Source organism: Bos javanicus, chromosome 18, assembly GCF_032452875.1.
Source record: "Bos javanicus breed banteng chromosome 18, ARS-OSU_banteng_1.0, whole genome shotgun sequence".
Lineage (NCBI taxonomy): Eukaryota > Metazoa > Chordata > Mammalia > Artiodactyla > Bovidae > Bos > Bos javanicus.
This window is the reverse complement of record NC_083885.1, coordinates 58,902,717-58,917,916: the sequence shown is the minus strand read 5'-3', so window position 1 is coordinate 58,917,916 and position 15,200 is coordinate 58,902,717. Positions and strand designations below refer to the sequence as shown.

Genomic DNA, 15,200 nt, shown 5'->3' with positions numbered 1-15,200 from the left:
ACAGGCATTGCAATGTGAAACTTACCAGCTTAGAGATATTTGAGGACTTCCCTGGTGGTCCAGTAACTAAGACTCCATGCTTCCAATGCAGTGGGCCCAGGTTCCATTCCTGGACGGGAAACTAAATCCCACTTGCCACAACTATGAGTCATTGCAGCCAAATAAATAATAAATAAGTATTTATTTTTTTAAAATACATAAATAGCAGGTAGAATACCTAAATTTACAGACTTGAGTTTTAACAGGGTTAGACTTAGAACATAGGAGAAAAATCCCCAAATTAAGAAGAATGTCGATTTTCAGATCCTGTGAGCAGCACTTAGACAGTAAAATTTCTTCCTCCTCACATACCACCTACCCTGTCTCCTGTGCTAGCAACAAGATCTCTTCTGTGTCTCTAGACATCTATATCATATTTCTATGGCAGCCTGTGCTGATTGAAACAAACAAACAAAAAAAGATAGGACACTTGTGAGTCTTACAAGCAGAGGGGGAGAGGGTGCTGCCCAGAGTAATTAGTGGGCTACAGTTTTATAATAAAAGGAGAAGTGGGGAGGGGGAGAGTGTCCTTCTCTCTCTTTTCTGCTTCCTCTTCTTGAGTTGTTGTTCAGTTGCGCAAGTTGTGTCCAACTCTTTGTGACCCCATGGACTGCAGCACACCAGGCTCCCCTGTCCTTCCCATCTCCTGGAGCTTGCTCAAACTCATGTCCATTGAGTCAGTAATGCCATCCAACCATCTCATCCTCTGCCCCCTTCTCCTCCTGCCTTCAATCTTTCCCAGCATCAGGGTCTTTTCTAATGAGTCACTTCTTTGCATCAGGTGGCCAAAATATTGAAGCTTTATCTTCAGTCCTTCCAATGAATATTTCACGTTGATCTGCTTTAGGATTGACTGGTTTGATCTCCTTACCATCCTAGGGACTCTCAAGAGTCTTCTCCAACACCATCATTCAAAAGCATCAATTCTTCAACACTCAGCCTTCTTTATGGCCCAACTCTCACATCTATACATGACTACCAGGAAAAATGACTACTGGAACAACCATAGCTTTGGCGGCAAAGTAATGTCTCTGCTTCTAAATATGCTGTCTAGATTGGTCATACTTTTTCTTCCAAGGAGCAAGTGTCTTTTAATTTCATGGCTGCAGTCACCTTCTGCAGTGATTTTGGAGCCTAAGAAAATAAAGTCTCTCACTGTTTCCATTGTTTCCCCATCTATTTGCCATGAAGTGATGGGACCAGATGTTGTGATCTTAGTTTTTTGAATGTTGAATTTTAAGCCAGTTTTTCCACTCTCTTCTTTCACTTCAGTTCCTCTTCACTTTCTGCATTAAGGGTGCTATCATCTGCATATCTGAGGTTATTGATATTTCTCCCAGCAATCTTGATTCCAGCTGGTGCTTCATCCAGCCTAGCATTTTGCATGATGTACTCTGAAGCTAAGTTAAATAAGCAGAGTGACAATATACAGCCTTGACGTACTTCTTTGTACTCCATTCCCAATTTGGAACCAGTCCATTGTTCCATGTTTGGTTCTAACTGTTGCTTCTTGACCTGCATACAGGTTTCTCGGGAAGCAGGTAAGGTGGTCTGGTATTCCCATCTCTTTAAGAATTTTCCAAAATTTGTTGTGATCCACACAGTTAAAGGCTGTAGCGTACTCAGTGACGCAGATGTTTTTCTGACATTCTCTTGATTTTTGGATATTAGAAATTTGATCTCTTGTTCCTCTGCCTTTTCTAAATCCAGCTTGAACGTCTGGAAGTTCTTGGTTCGTGTACTGTTGAAGCCTAGCTTGGAGAATTTTGAGCATTACTTTCCTAGCATCAACACTATGAACAGGCAAAAAGATACGACACTGAAAGATGGACTCCCCAGGTTGGTAGATGCCCAGTGTGCTACTGGAGGAAAGCAGACAAATAGCTCCAAAAGGTGTGAAGAGGCTAAGCCAAAGCGAAAACAATGCCCAGTTATGGATGTCTCTGGTGGTGGAAGTAAAGTCCGAAGCCTTAAAAAACGTATTGTGTGGGAACCTGGAATGTTAGGTCCATGAATCAAGGTAAATTGGAAGTGGTCAAACAGGAGATGGCAAGAGTGAACATCAACTTTCTAGGAATCAGTGACCTAAAATGGACCAGAATGGGTGAATTTAGTTCAGATGACCATTATATTTACTACTGTGGGCAAGAATCCCTTAGAAGAAATGGAGTGGCTATCATAGTCAACAAAAGAGTCCAAAATGCAGTACTTGGATGCAATCTCAAAAACTACAGAATGATCTCTGTTCATTGCCAAGGCAAACCGTTCAATATCACAGTAACCCAAATCTATACCCTAGCCACTAATCCCAAAGAAGCTGAAGTTGAACAGTTCTATGAAGAACTACAGATTTCATAGAACTAATACCAAAAAAGGATGTCCTTTTCATTATAGGGGACTGGAATGCAAAAGTAGGAAGTCAAGAGATACCTGGAGTAACAGGCAAGTTTGGCCTTGGAGTACAGAATGAAGCAGGGCAAAGCTAACGATTTTGTTAAGAGAACACACTGGTCATAGCAAACGCCTGTCAACTACAAAGTGGCATTGACCAAGAGCACTGCCAGTGACTGAACAACAAAGGCATTTGCCGTCTGTCCCTATGGAGAGTGAACCCCATGATCCTATAGCTGTTGCCCTTCAACAGCTGTGGAGTGAGGCACTCCACGCTCCAGGGCATCCGGTGAGATGGGTCTTTAGACAGTTGGATTTTTTTTTTTTTTTAATGTTTTTAGGAACAGATTTTATGGTCTCAATCATTGCATTTCCTCCTATCTAGAGAAGGAGATGTCACCTTTTATGGTGACATCATATCCTCATGACCAACAAAAAAACCTTTTGTAAAATAAGTGCTTCATGGTATTGAACTTCCCATTCACCAAAACCTTATATATTGACCTTCCACACTGCCGCTTTGAAGCAGTCTCTCAGAGCTATCTGAGATGCTGCCTCCCGGGCTACAGTCCTCATTTTGCCCTCATTTTGTTTGGTGTCATCCTAAAATGTTCTCTCTAAGAAAGCAAAGGTTTTAGAAATTATCACTGGTATTTATGCTCACCAATCTATAAAATACTAATATAAAAGTCAGTTCTTGGCAGTTAAGGTGTCCTCCCAGGAGAGGCAGCATGGCTCAAGCATTCATGAACAGCAAGATCCAGTCTGCGAAGGTGGTCATGTTCATCAAGCCCACCTGCCCCTACTTCAGAAGGACTCAGGAGCTCCTCAGTCAACTGCCCTTCGAACAAGGGCTTTTGGAATTTGTCGATATCCAAATCTTGTATCTAATTGGTGCCAACGGTGACACCAGTGAGATACAAGATTACTTGCAACAGCTCACAGGAGCCAGAACGGTACCTTGGGTCTTCATCGGTAAAGACTGCATAGGTGGATGCACTGATCTAGTAAATATTCATGAGCGAGGGGAACTGTTGACACGGATAAAGCAAATTGGAGCTCTGCAATAATTACAGAGCAGAATCAGGTTGATATCCCCCTTGAAGACTGGATGGCATTGCTGATAATGACAGCAGTTCCTGGAGGATGGACCTGGGGAAACTTGACCCAGTTACTGCATCTGTTTACTTAAAATTCTGAAATATGTTAACCTCAATAAAAGGGGATGGGCACTTTGGGAGGCCAAAAACAGCTTCTTTTGACTCACGGTTAAAAATGGACCAACTTGCCAAAAAAAAAAAAAAAAAGTGAATTCTTGGTTACTTAAGGAAATTATGAAGTGTGTTTTCAGTAAAGAAGCTATGAGGAATGGAACTGCATTTTGTGAAGGGAAAATGAAGTAAGCCTGACTTACACGTGGCTTTTTAGGATGGAAGGACAAAGTAATGGGTACAGAAAGTGAACCATGAAAAGTGAACCATGAGAAGTGAGTTTTGTACATGGTTTAAAATAAGTGTAAAATAAATTTAATTGTTTGCCTTTTAAATAAAGTAAAACTTATTTAGCTTTGAATTTTGCTTTTCTGTCTGTTGCAAAACTTGAATTTAGCTTTTCTGTCTGTTAAGATGACACCGTTTTTTCAGATGGTGAACTGCCTTTGATAACAGATTTAAATTTATTTATCTCTTAAATGATCTGTTCTGAAATCTTTTATTGTTACTTTAGCTATATGAAAAGCTATTGTTTCACAATGACCTATAATCCTATCTGGCTGAGTGTTCTAAACCTTTTTGATATTTGTTGACAAAACTTCCTAAGTCATTGTAATGAAGAACTTGATTTCTAGCTAACTTTGGGATGCTTCAGAGGGCCCGCAAACACCACAAAGAGAGATATTACACTGCTGCTGATGCTAAGTTGCTTCAGTCGTGTCTGACTCTGTGCGACCCCAGAGACGGCGTCCCCAGAGTCCCCGTCCCTGGGACTCTCCAGGCAAGAACACTGGAGTGGGTTGCCATTTCTCTCTCTAAGGCATGAAAGTGAAACGTGAAAGTGAAGTCACTCAGTCGTGTCCGACTCCCAGCGACCCCATGGACTGCAGCCTACCAGGCTCCTCTGTCCATGGGATTTTCCAAGCAAGAGTACTGGAGTAGGTTGCCATTGCCTTCATTAGGCTCATTTTCTATACAGAATGACATGGGAAGTATTGTCAAGTGAGTAATAAGTCTTGGGTTATATTGTATGGTAAATGTTACTAATATAGATATCGTAGAAACCATACGGCGCTGCTAAAATTCTGATATGTTTGGGAAAAATGTTATCAGGCATTATTCTAATTACTATCTCAAAATATTGTCATAGCACTAATCAAGTTTCGCAAAAATACTTGCTCTTCAAAAAGATGTACAGAAGGGACTTTCGGATAAATACCATTTTCTGAACTGGGTAAGGATTCTAATGGAAAACCTGATGACTTCATAAAGCTTAACAGAAGGACTGATGAATGTGCTTATAACTTCTATGCTTTGTATCTGAAAAATTGCTGGTTAGAATATGTGTTTTCCAGGTGTAAGGGGGAAAAAAAAAACCTTCCCCGAAACTAATTATGACAGCAATTTGGGAAAATTATATTTTATACACAAGTTGAAACACTTGTCTTTTCTCTCTATCTGAACCCTTCAGGAATGCAAAAGTAGGAAGTCAAGAAACACCTGGAGTAACAGGCAAATTTGGCCTTGGAATACAGAATGAAGCAGGGCAAAGGCTTCTGCCAAGAGAACACACTGGTCATAGCAAACACCCTATTCCAACAACCCACATGGACATCACAAGATGGTCAACAGCAAAGTCAGATTGATTATATCCTTTGCAGCCAAAGATGGAGAAGATCTATACAGTCAGCAAAAACAAGATCAGGAGTGGACTATGGATCAGATCACGAACTCCTTATTGCCAAATTCAGACTGAAATTGAAGAAAGTAGGGAAAACCACTAGACCATTCAGGTACGACCTAAATCAAATCCCTTGTGACTATACAGTAGAAGTGAGAAATAGATTTAAGGGACTGGATCTGACAGACATAGTGCCTGATGAAGTATGGACGGGGGTTCATGACATTGTAGAGTTGACAGGAATCAAGACCATTCCCAAGAAAAAGAAATGCAAAAAAGCAAACTGGCTGTCTGAGGAGGCCTTAAAAATAGCTGTGAAAAGAAGAGAAGTGAAAAGCAAAGGAGAAAAGGAAAGATATACCAATTTGAATGCAGAGTTCCAAAGAATAGCAAGGAGAAATAAGAAAGACTTCTTCAGTGATCAGTGAAAAGAAATAGAGGAAAACAATAGAATGGGAAAGACTAGAGATCTCTTCTAGAAAATTGGAGGTACCAAGGGAACATTTCATGCAAAGATGGGCTCAATAAAAAACAGAAATCGTATGGACCTAACAGAAGGAGAAGATATTAAGAAGACGTGGCAAGAATACATAGAAGAACTGTACAAAAAAGATCTTCACGACCCAGATAATCACAAAGATGTGATCACTCACACTCAGCTAGAGCCAGACATTCTGGAATGTGAAGTCAGGTGGGCTTTAGGAAGCATTACTAGGAACAAATCTAGTGGAGGTGATGGAATTCCAGTTGAGCTATTTCAAATGCTAAAAGATGATGCTGTGAAAGTGCTGCACTCAATATGTCAGCAAATTTGGAAAACTCAGCAGTGGCCACAAGCCTGGAAAAGGTCCATTTTCATTCCAATCCCAAAGAAATGTAATGCCAAAGAATCCTCAAACCATGGCACAATTGCACTCATCTCACACTGTAGTAAAGTAATGCTCAAAATTCTCCAAGCCGGGCTTCAGCAATACATGAACCGGGAACTTCCAGATGTTCAAGTGGTTTTAGAGAAGGCAGAGGAACCAGAGATCAAATAGGCAACATCCGCTGGATCATCAAAAACCAAGAGCGTTCCAGAAAAACATCTATTTCTGCTTTATTAACTATGCAAAAGACTTTGACTGTGTGGATCACAGTAAACTGTGGAAAATTCTGAAAGAGATGGGAATACCAGACCACCTGACTTGCTTCTTGAGAAACCTGTATGCAGGTCAGGAAGCAACAGTTAGAACTGGACATGGAACAACAGACTGGTTCCAAATAGGAAAAGGAGTATGTTAAGGCTGTATATTGCCACCCTGCTTATTTAACTTCTATGCAGAGTACATCACGAGAAATGCTGGGCTGGAAGAAGCACAAGCTGGAATCACGATTGCTGGGAGAAATATCAATAACCTCAGATATGCGGATGAGACCACCCTTATGGCAGAAAGTGAAGAAGAACTACAGATCCTCTTGATGAAAGTGAAAGAGGAGAGGGGGAAAGTTGGCTTAAATTTCAACATTCAGAAAACTAAGATCATGGCATCCGGTCCCATCACTTCATGGCAAAGAGACGGGGAAACAGTGGAAACAGTGGCTGACTTTATTTTTCTGGGCTCCAAAATCACTGCAGATGCTGATTGCAGCCATGAAATTAAAAGACACTTGCTCCTTGGAAGGAAAGCTGTGACCAACCTAGACAGAATATTAGGAAGCAGAGACGTTACTTTGCCAACAAAGGTCCGTCTAGTCAAGCCTATGGTTTTTTCAATAGTCATGTATGGATGTGAGAGTTGGACTATTAAGAAAGCTGAGAGATGAAGAATTAATGCTTTTGAACTGTGGTGTTGGAGAAGACTCTTGAGAATCCTTTGGACTGCAAGGAGATCTAACCAGTCCATTCTAAAGGAGATCAGTCCTGGGTGTTCATTGGAGGGACTGATGTTGAAGCTGAAATTCCAATAATTTGGCCACCTGATGTGGAGAGCTGACTCATTTGAAAAGACCCTGATGGTGGGAAAGATTGAGGGCAGGAGGAGAAGGGGACGACAGAGGATGAGATTGTTGGAAGGCATCACTGACTCAATGGACATGGGTTTGGGTGGACTCTGGGAGTTGGTGATGGATAGGGAGGCTTGGCATGTTGCAGTTTTTGGGGGTCGGAAAGAGTCGGACATGACTGACTGACTGAACTGAACTGAACCCTTCAGAGATTGGACACTCTTAGTTTCCAAAACTTTATCAGATAAGTTAGGAAGGTTATCTCACTAACAGGTACAGAACTGTTAATGAATTTTTGGAAACCTTGAGATGGGAGTAATTCATGTAAATCTGTGATAAGCCTGTGGCTTGACTTTCCTAGCCCTGAAAGATTTATTTTAAAAGTTCAGTTGAGACTCTAGACAAATCTCATCAATTCATGTTGAGGTTTGACAGAAAACAAGAAAATTATGTAAAGCAATTATCCTTCAATTAAAAAATAAATTTTTTTTTTAGAAAGTCTCAAAAGAGCAAAAAAGTCTATAATCAATTATGGTTATATAAATCATCAGGCCAAGTTTATTGAGACCAGACCTATATTACCAAGGGAGTTGTCTTAATTTGGTTATATTTGGTAAAAATGATGGTGATTTTAGGGAGAAAAAGATGTTTCAATGAATGTTAAATCCCAATTTGTTAATGGAGGTCTGTATCTAGTAAGACTCATTTCCTGGATAGTTCTTTGCTGTTAGGGTATATTAATGTAAATTTTAATTAAATTATTAAGGACACTCTAGGTTTGTCTCTGAAGCTTATCTCCGTAATCTCTCTTTGGATGAAGATCAGATGCCTCATGCACGACCTGCAACCAAGACTGGAAAAAGACTTAATTTGAGAAACTATCTCAAACCTGGATGGAAGGACCTTTTTATAGGTACTCTTAACTAGTTCATGCATGGGGAAATTGAAGGGAAATTGACTCTTAGATTAATTCTCACTTCCAAAGTCCCCTAAGCTGGACTAGTCTATAGAGAGGCCTGCTGACCTCAAACTCACCTTAAAGCAATGCTCAAACAGAGGAAACTGCACTACACTAGGATGAGAGGACGACGACATCAGAAGCAGACAGCTTGCCCAAGATGCTGACCTGACTCGTATGATCATTTATAATGCTTTCATGATTCCTTGGAGCTGTGTATATCAGTCAAATGTTTTCTTTCATAGGTACAATTCTATGCTAGTTTAAAACTCAATCCAGTTGTTGGGTTGTGGCCAATTATCTGTGTCTAGTACTTCTGGGTTACGTTGGTGGAGTTCTGTTCTTCCGGGCTCTGATTGGATACCACCTAGGAAATTTAGTTCAGTCCTCTTCTGCCTATTCATGATATTGCTAGATAGGATCCTCTCACCTGGCCAGTTAATAATACTTGCTCTGAGGTTGGCCATAGATTTAAGTTTTCTCTTAAGGTCATTCAAACTCAAAATTCTCTTAAGGTCGTTCAAAATCAGAGTGACGAGCTAAGTCTCAAAATTAACCTCTCATCTATTAAAAGGAAAAGTCTGACAATTGTGTCATGTATCTGTATGGTTAACACAAGGCTATGGTTATTTAAGTTTGAAAGCTCCTGTATGTTAGGAACAACTAAATCATACTAAAAATGATCAACCTAGTAATATTATGAGACACAGCCAGGTGTTTATGAACTACGCTTATTATTACCCTTAGAGAGAGTGATTGGTGTGGAACTCAGTGGATTTGTGGCACTAATTTATGGCCTTGACATCTACAGGGATGCATACAAAGGTGTAGCCTGGGATTCACATGAATTTAAGGTCATACACATTAACAAATTAGAGGTAACCCCAACCAAACCTACCATTGGTATGATCCCAATGGGTCAAAATATCTTTATTCTACTGGTATGACCACGTAGCACCTATTTTCTTTGTGTGTGTGTGTACCTTCATTGAGATTGGAGGATGTAATTTGTCATATCAAAGCCTTGACAACTTACATAAGCTTTAAATGATAGTAACTAGGCTATTAACCTATTGTATTCTGAGATCTCTATGAGGAGAAAGGCCATGCTGCACAACTCCAAGGCCCTCGACACCTTACAGCATCTCAGGGAGATACAAGTGCTGCAATTCAAAGTGAATGCTATAATTTCATACCTGATAAATCCTTTAATGTAACACATTTGGTGAAGCATATGAAAAATCAGATTTATGCTTTAAGTGACCATTCCCCAGTCTTGACGATCTTTTAAAACTGGTTTGGTGTGGGAGGCTCATGGCTAAATTATTTACTTTTAATTCCACTAATGTTATTAGCTATGCTTTTGAAATGTGGTGTTGGAGAAGACTGTTGAGAGTCCCTTGGACTGCAAGGACAGCCAACCAGTCCATTCCGAAGGAGATCAGCCCTGGGATTTCTTTGGAAGGAATGATGCTAAAGCTGAAACTCCAGTACTTTGGCCACCTCATGCGAAGAGTTGACTCATTGAAAAAGACTCTCATGCTGGGAGGGATTGGGGGCAGGAGGGGAAGGGGATGACAGAGGATGAGATGGCTGGATGGCATCACTGACTCGATGGACGTGAGTTTCAGTGATCTCTGGGAGTTGGTGATAGACAGGGAGGCCTGGTGTGCTGCGATTCATGGGGTCGCAAAGAGTCAGACACCACTGAGGGACTGAACTGAACTGAACTGATACTATTTTTATTTTTCCTGTTTCACAAGATTATTGTTTCCTGTATAACCAAGTGTATGCTGCTGCTGCTGCTAAGTTGCTTCAGTCATGTCCGACTTTGTGTGACCCCACAGACGGCAGCCCACCAGGCTCCACCATCCCTGGGATTCTCTAGGCAAGAACACTGGAGTGGGTTGCCATTTCCTTCTCCAATGCAACAAAGTGAAAAGTGAAAGTGAAGTCGCTCAGTCGTGTTTGAATCTTTGCGACCCCATGGACTGCAGCCCACCAGGCTCCTCCGTCCATGGGATTTTCCAGGCAAGGGTACTGGAGTGGGTTGCAATTGCCTTCTCTGAAACAAGTGTATAGCCTCTAACAAAAATAATGCCTGGACTTGAAGCAGAAGATCAAGTGTAGAGCTCGATATGTGATCAGTGATTGTAATAATGTTACTCTATATATGGAGTAACTTCCACTTTCAGATGTTCAAGCTGGATTTAGAAAAGGCAGAGGAACCAGAGATCAAAATGCCAACATCTGCTGAATCATCAAAAATGCAAGCATTCCAGAAAAACATCTATCTGCTTTATTGACTATGCCACAGCCTTTGATTGTGTGGATCACAACAGACTGTGGAAAATTCTTAAAGAGATGGGAATATGAGATCACCTGACCTGCGTCATGAGAAATCTGTATGCAGGACAAGAAGCAACAGTTAGAACTGGACATGGAACAACAGACTGGTTTCAAATCGGGAAAGGAGTACATCAAGGCTGTGTATTGTCACCCTGCTTATTTAACTTATATGCAGAGTACATCATGCAAAATGAAGGGCTGAAAGAAGCACAAGCTGGACTCAAGATTGCTGGGAGAAATATCAATGCCCTCAGATATGCAGGTGACACCAGCCTTATGGCAGAAAGTGAAGAAGAACTAAAGTGGCTCTTGATGAAAGTGAAAGAGGAGCATGAAAAGGCTGGCTTAAAATTCAACATTCAGAAAACGAAGACCATGGCATCCGGTCCCATCACTTCATGACAAATAGTTGGAGAAACAATGGAAACAATGAGAGACTTTTTTTTGAGGGTAGGGGGCTCCAAAATCACTGCAGATGGTGACTGCAGCCATGAAATCAAAAGACACTTGCTCCTTGGAAGAAAAGCTGTGACTAACCTGTACAACATATTAGAAAGCAGAGACTTGACTTTACTAAAAAAAGGTCCATGTAGTCAAAGCTATGATTTTTCCAGTAGTCATGTATGGATGTGAGAGTTGGACTATAAAGAAAGCTGAGCACCAAAGAATTGATGCTTTTGAACTGTCATGTTGGACAAGACTCTTGAGAGTCCCTTGGGTTGCAAGGAGATCAAATCAGTCAATCCTAAAAGAATTCAGCCCTGAATATTTATTGGAAGGACTGATGCTGAAGCTGAAATTCCAATACTTTGGCCACCTGATGTGAAGAACTGACTCATTGGAAAAGACCCTGATGTTGGGAAAGATTGAAGGCGGGAGGAGAAGGGGACGACAGAGGAGGAGACGGTTGGATCACGTCACCGACACGATAGACATGAGTTTGAGTAAGCTCTGGGAGTTGGGGATGGACAGAGAGGCCTAGCATCCTGCAGTCCATGGGGTTGCAAAGAGTTGGACATGACTGAGTGACTGAATTGAACTGAGATATGGGAAGATGCAACAAGAAGGAATACTTTACTGGACCATAACTAGAAGACAGGTGTGCAGAGATCTTTGACTATGGAGACCTAGTCCAGTTATAGCACACTGAGTGACCTGTCAGCAAAAGCATTCTTCAGAAGTGGGAAGGAGTCTTCCCAGCAACGCGAGACAAAATGTTCATGAAATGCCCCCCAAAACATGATTGGCTGTATGACCACAAGAGGTCCGTGTCAACTACAAATTGGCATTTACCAAGGGCATTGCCAGTGAGTGAACCGCAAAGGCATTTACCCTCTGCCTCCACGGAGATTGAACCCCATTCTGCTAAAGCTCTTGACTTTCAACAGCCCCAGAAGGACTTGATAGTGGAGCGAGGCACTCTGCTCCAGGGACTCTGGTAGGACTGGTCTGTAGATAGTTGGATGTTTTTAAGAATAGACTTTATGATCTCAATCCTTGCATCTCCTCCTATCTAGAGAAGCACTAAATCCCTTCATGGTGACATCAGATCCTCATGACTAACAAAAAACCTTTTGTGAAATGAATGCTTCATGGTATTGAACTTCCCCTTCACCAAAACCTTATATATTGAACTTCCCCCACTGCTGCTTTGGAGCAGTCTCTCAGACTGCTCAGACTATTCTGCTGATATGAATATTTAGCAAATATGACCCTACTTTGGGGGGCATTTCATGACCATTTGGTCCCACGTTGCTGTGAAGGCTCATTCCCGGTTCTGAAGAACGTTTTTGCTGATATACCGCTCAATGTGCTATTACTGTACTAGGTCTTAATAGTCAAAAGATCTCTGGACACCTGTCAGAGCTATCTGAGATGCTGGCTCCCTGGCTGCAGTCCTCATTTTCCCCAAATAAAACTTAACTTGCAACTCTCAAGTTGTACATCTTTTTTAGTTGACACACCCTCTTCCGACAACACGAGATGACTCTCTACAAGGACATAACCATATGGTCAAAACCGATATCAGATTGATTATGTTCCCTGCAGCTGAAGATGGGAAAGCCCTATATAGTCAGCAAAAACAAGACCAGGAGCTGACTGTGACTCAGATCATGAACTCCTTACTGCCAAATTCAGACTGAAAATGAAGACAGTAGGGAAAACCACTAGATACCATTCAGGTCGGACCTAAATCAAATCTCTTATGATTACACAGTGGAAGTGACAAATAGATTCAAGGGATTCGATCTGATAGAATGCCTGAAGAACTATGGAGCGAGGTTCATGACATTGTACAGGAGGCTGTGGTCAAGACCATCATGAGGAAAAAGAAATGCAAAAAGGCATAATGGTTGTCTGAGGAGGCCTTACAAATAGCTGAGAAAAGAGAAGCGAAAGGCAAAAGAGAAAAGGAAAGATAAACCTATTTGAATGAAATGTTCCAAAGAATAGCCAGGAGAAATAAGAAAGCCTTCTCAAGTGGAAAATGCAAAGAAATAGAGGAAAACAACAGAATGGGAAAGACTAGAGATCTCTTCAAGAAAATTAGAGGTACCAAGGGAGCATTTCATGCAAAAATGGGCACAATAGAGGACAGAAATGGCATGGACCTAACAGAAGCAGAAGAGATTAAGAAAAGGTGGCAAGAATACACAGAAGAACTATACAAAAAGGATCTTAATGAGCCAGGTAACCATGATGGTGTGATTACTCGCCTAGAGTCAGACATCTTGGAAAGTGAAGTCAAGTGGGCTTTAGGAAGCATTACTGTAAACAAAGCTAGTGGAGGTGATGGAATTCCAGCTGAGCTACTTCAAATCCTCAAAGATGATGCTGTGAAAGTGCTACACTCAATATGCCAGCAAATTTGGGAAACCCAGCAGTGGCCACAAGACCGGAAAATGTGAGTTTTCATTCCAATCCCAAAGAAAGGCAATGCCAAAGAATGTTCAAACTACCACACAATTGCACTCATGTCACCCACTAGCAAAGTTAAGTTCAAACTTCTTGATTAGAAGTCAGCTTCCATCGTCAGTTCCTCCTCCTCGTCGGGCGGGGGAATTTTCTTCTCCTTACATGGTCAAGCTTGGACTCTCACAGCTCAATGGAAATGCACAAAAATTTGGTAAATCATCTCAGGTTTCAGCATAATGTCACCTTTTCCTTATATTTTTGTGTTTAGTGCACACAAAGAAGCATGTCCTAGGTGGTCATTAATTTACTGAACCCACCGGGCAGGATGTGGGGCTCATGCCACCGTTGTTTTATTCTTTGGGGGCCCGTCCTGTGCTTTTGCCACATGGTTTTGTGGCTGAGCAAAACTGCTTTCTTGACTGATCCTTTAACTTACAGAGTCTCCCATACTCTTTTCTTTACTTACAATCCCCTAGTGGGATTAACTACTTAATCACCTACTCTGTCTCTTTTCTCTATCCTTATCAACTTGATTTACTTTAGTCTGGTTGCCAGTCCTGAGCGACCCAGGTTCCTGTGTTGGGTCCCCATCTGGGGAGGTCTGACAGCAGTCTTTATTTTTAGCATGGATCATGCAAGTTTGAGGGGCTCCCTGGATGGTCTTCTGCAGGTTAGGCTCCATTATGAACTTGTGAATCTGTTGTGGCTTCTCTTCTGGTGTGGGTGCTTTTATAGTGTGCTGTGGCACAGTGTGCAAGAGGACAGGACAGGAGTCAGGACAGTTCCACATGCACACATCTCCCCTGGGTGTGGTGTGGTCCAGAGTGAATCCCCACTCCTTTTCTGGATACGCCACCTGGTATTTTGACAAGTTGATCTGTAGTGACCCTCTCATGGCTTGAGAATCGCCTGCCTTTGCTGCCTGGCTTTGCAGCTTGGTCAGCTAACTGGTTGCTTTGGATTATATGAATTTCACCCTTCTGGTGGCCTGGACAGTACACTCTGGCCACCAGTGAGGGCTTGTGGATGGCTTCTCATAGTGACAGGATCTCAAAGCATGTTTTCTGTCTTTATTATCCAACGCAAGGAGCCTCCTTCTCTGCTGGTGATGGTCCTGTGAGCAGCCACCACAGAGAACGCAGAGCAGGAGCCTCTGTACTTATCACTCACGTGCCTTCAGTGAGCAGTAGGGCTCTTGCCAGAGCAGTGACTCCTGCCTCCTGAGCTGAGCTCCCTAGGGGCAGGGCTTTTGCTTCTACCACCTTTTCAAGGGTTAGCAGCACAGGACTTCCCTGGCAGTCCAGTGGTTAAGACTCTGCACTTCTACTGCAGGGAGTGCAGGTTTGATCCTTGGTTGGGGAACAAAGACCTTGTAGGCTGTGTGGCAAAAAAACACAAAGGGTTTTCACTACATACCGAATATGTCCCCTGCCTTGGTCCATGAAGCTGCTTCCATCCATGAACAGGTCCACATCTGGCTCAGCCAAGGGTTGTGTGTTGAGCCCGGTCTGCTTGAGCCCGGTCTGCTCGTGCTCAGGGGGTTGTGCAGCAACCGTCGGAAGCAGTGATGCTGAATTTAGGGCCAAAATGACATGAAGTTTTAGAGGGGAATTGCCTGAGAGAATGGCTTGGTACTTCCCCATTCTCCCAGAAGTCAGCCAATAGCCGC

At 42.1% G+C, this 15,200-nt stretch overlaps 1 protein-coding gene across 1 annotated transcript; it reads left to right on the top strand.

The window, feature by feature from the left end:
- The first annotated feature begins 2,949 nt into the window (after window positions 1–2,949).
- LOC133230990 (glutaredoxin-1-like) lies at window positions 2,950–4,049 on the top strand. Its single transcript, XM_061389135.1, has one exon. The coding sequence runs from the start codon at window positions 3,162–3,164 to the stop codon at window positions 3,498–3,500; it is 339 nt and encodes a 112-aa protein (XP_061245119.1). The 5' UTR covers window positions 2,950–3,161; the 3' UTR covers window positions 3,501–4,049.
- The last annotated feature ends 11,151 nt before the right edge of the window (window positions 4,050–15,200 follow it).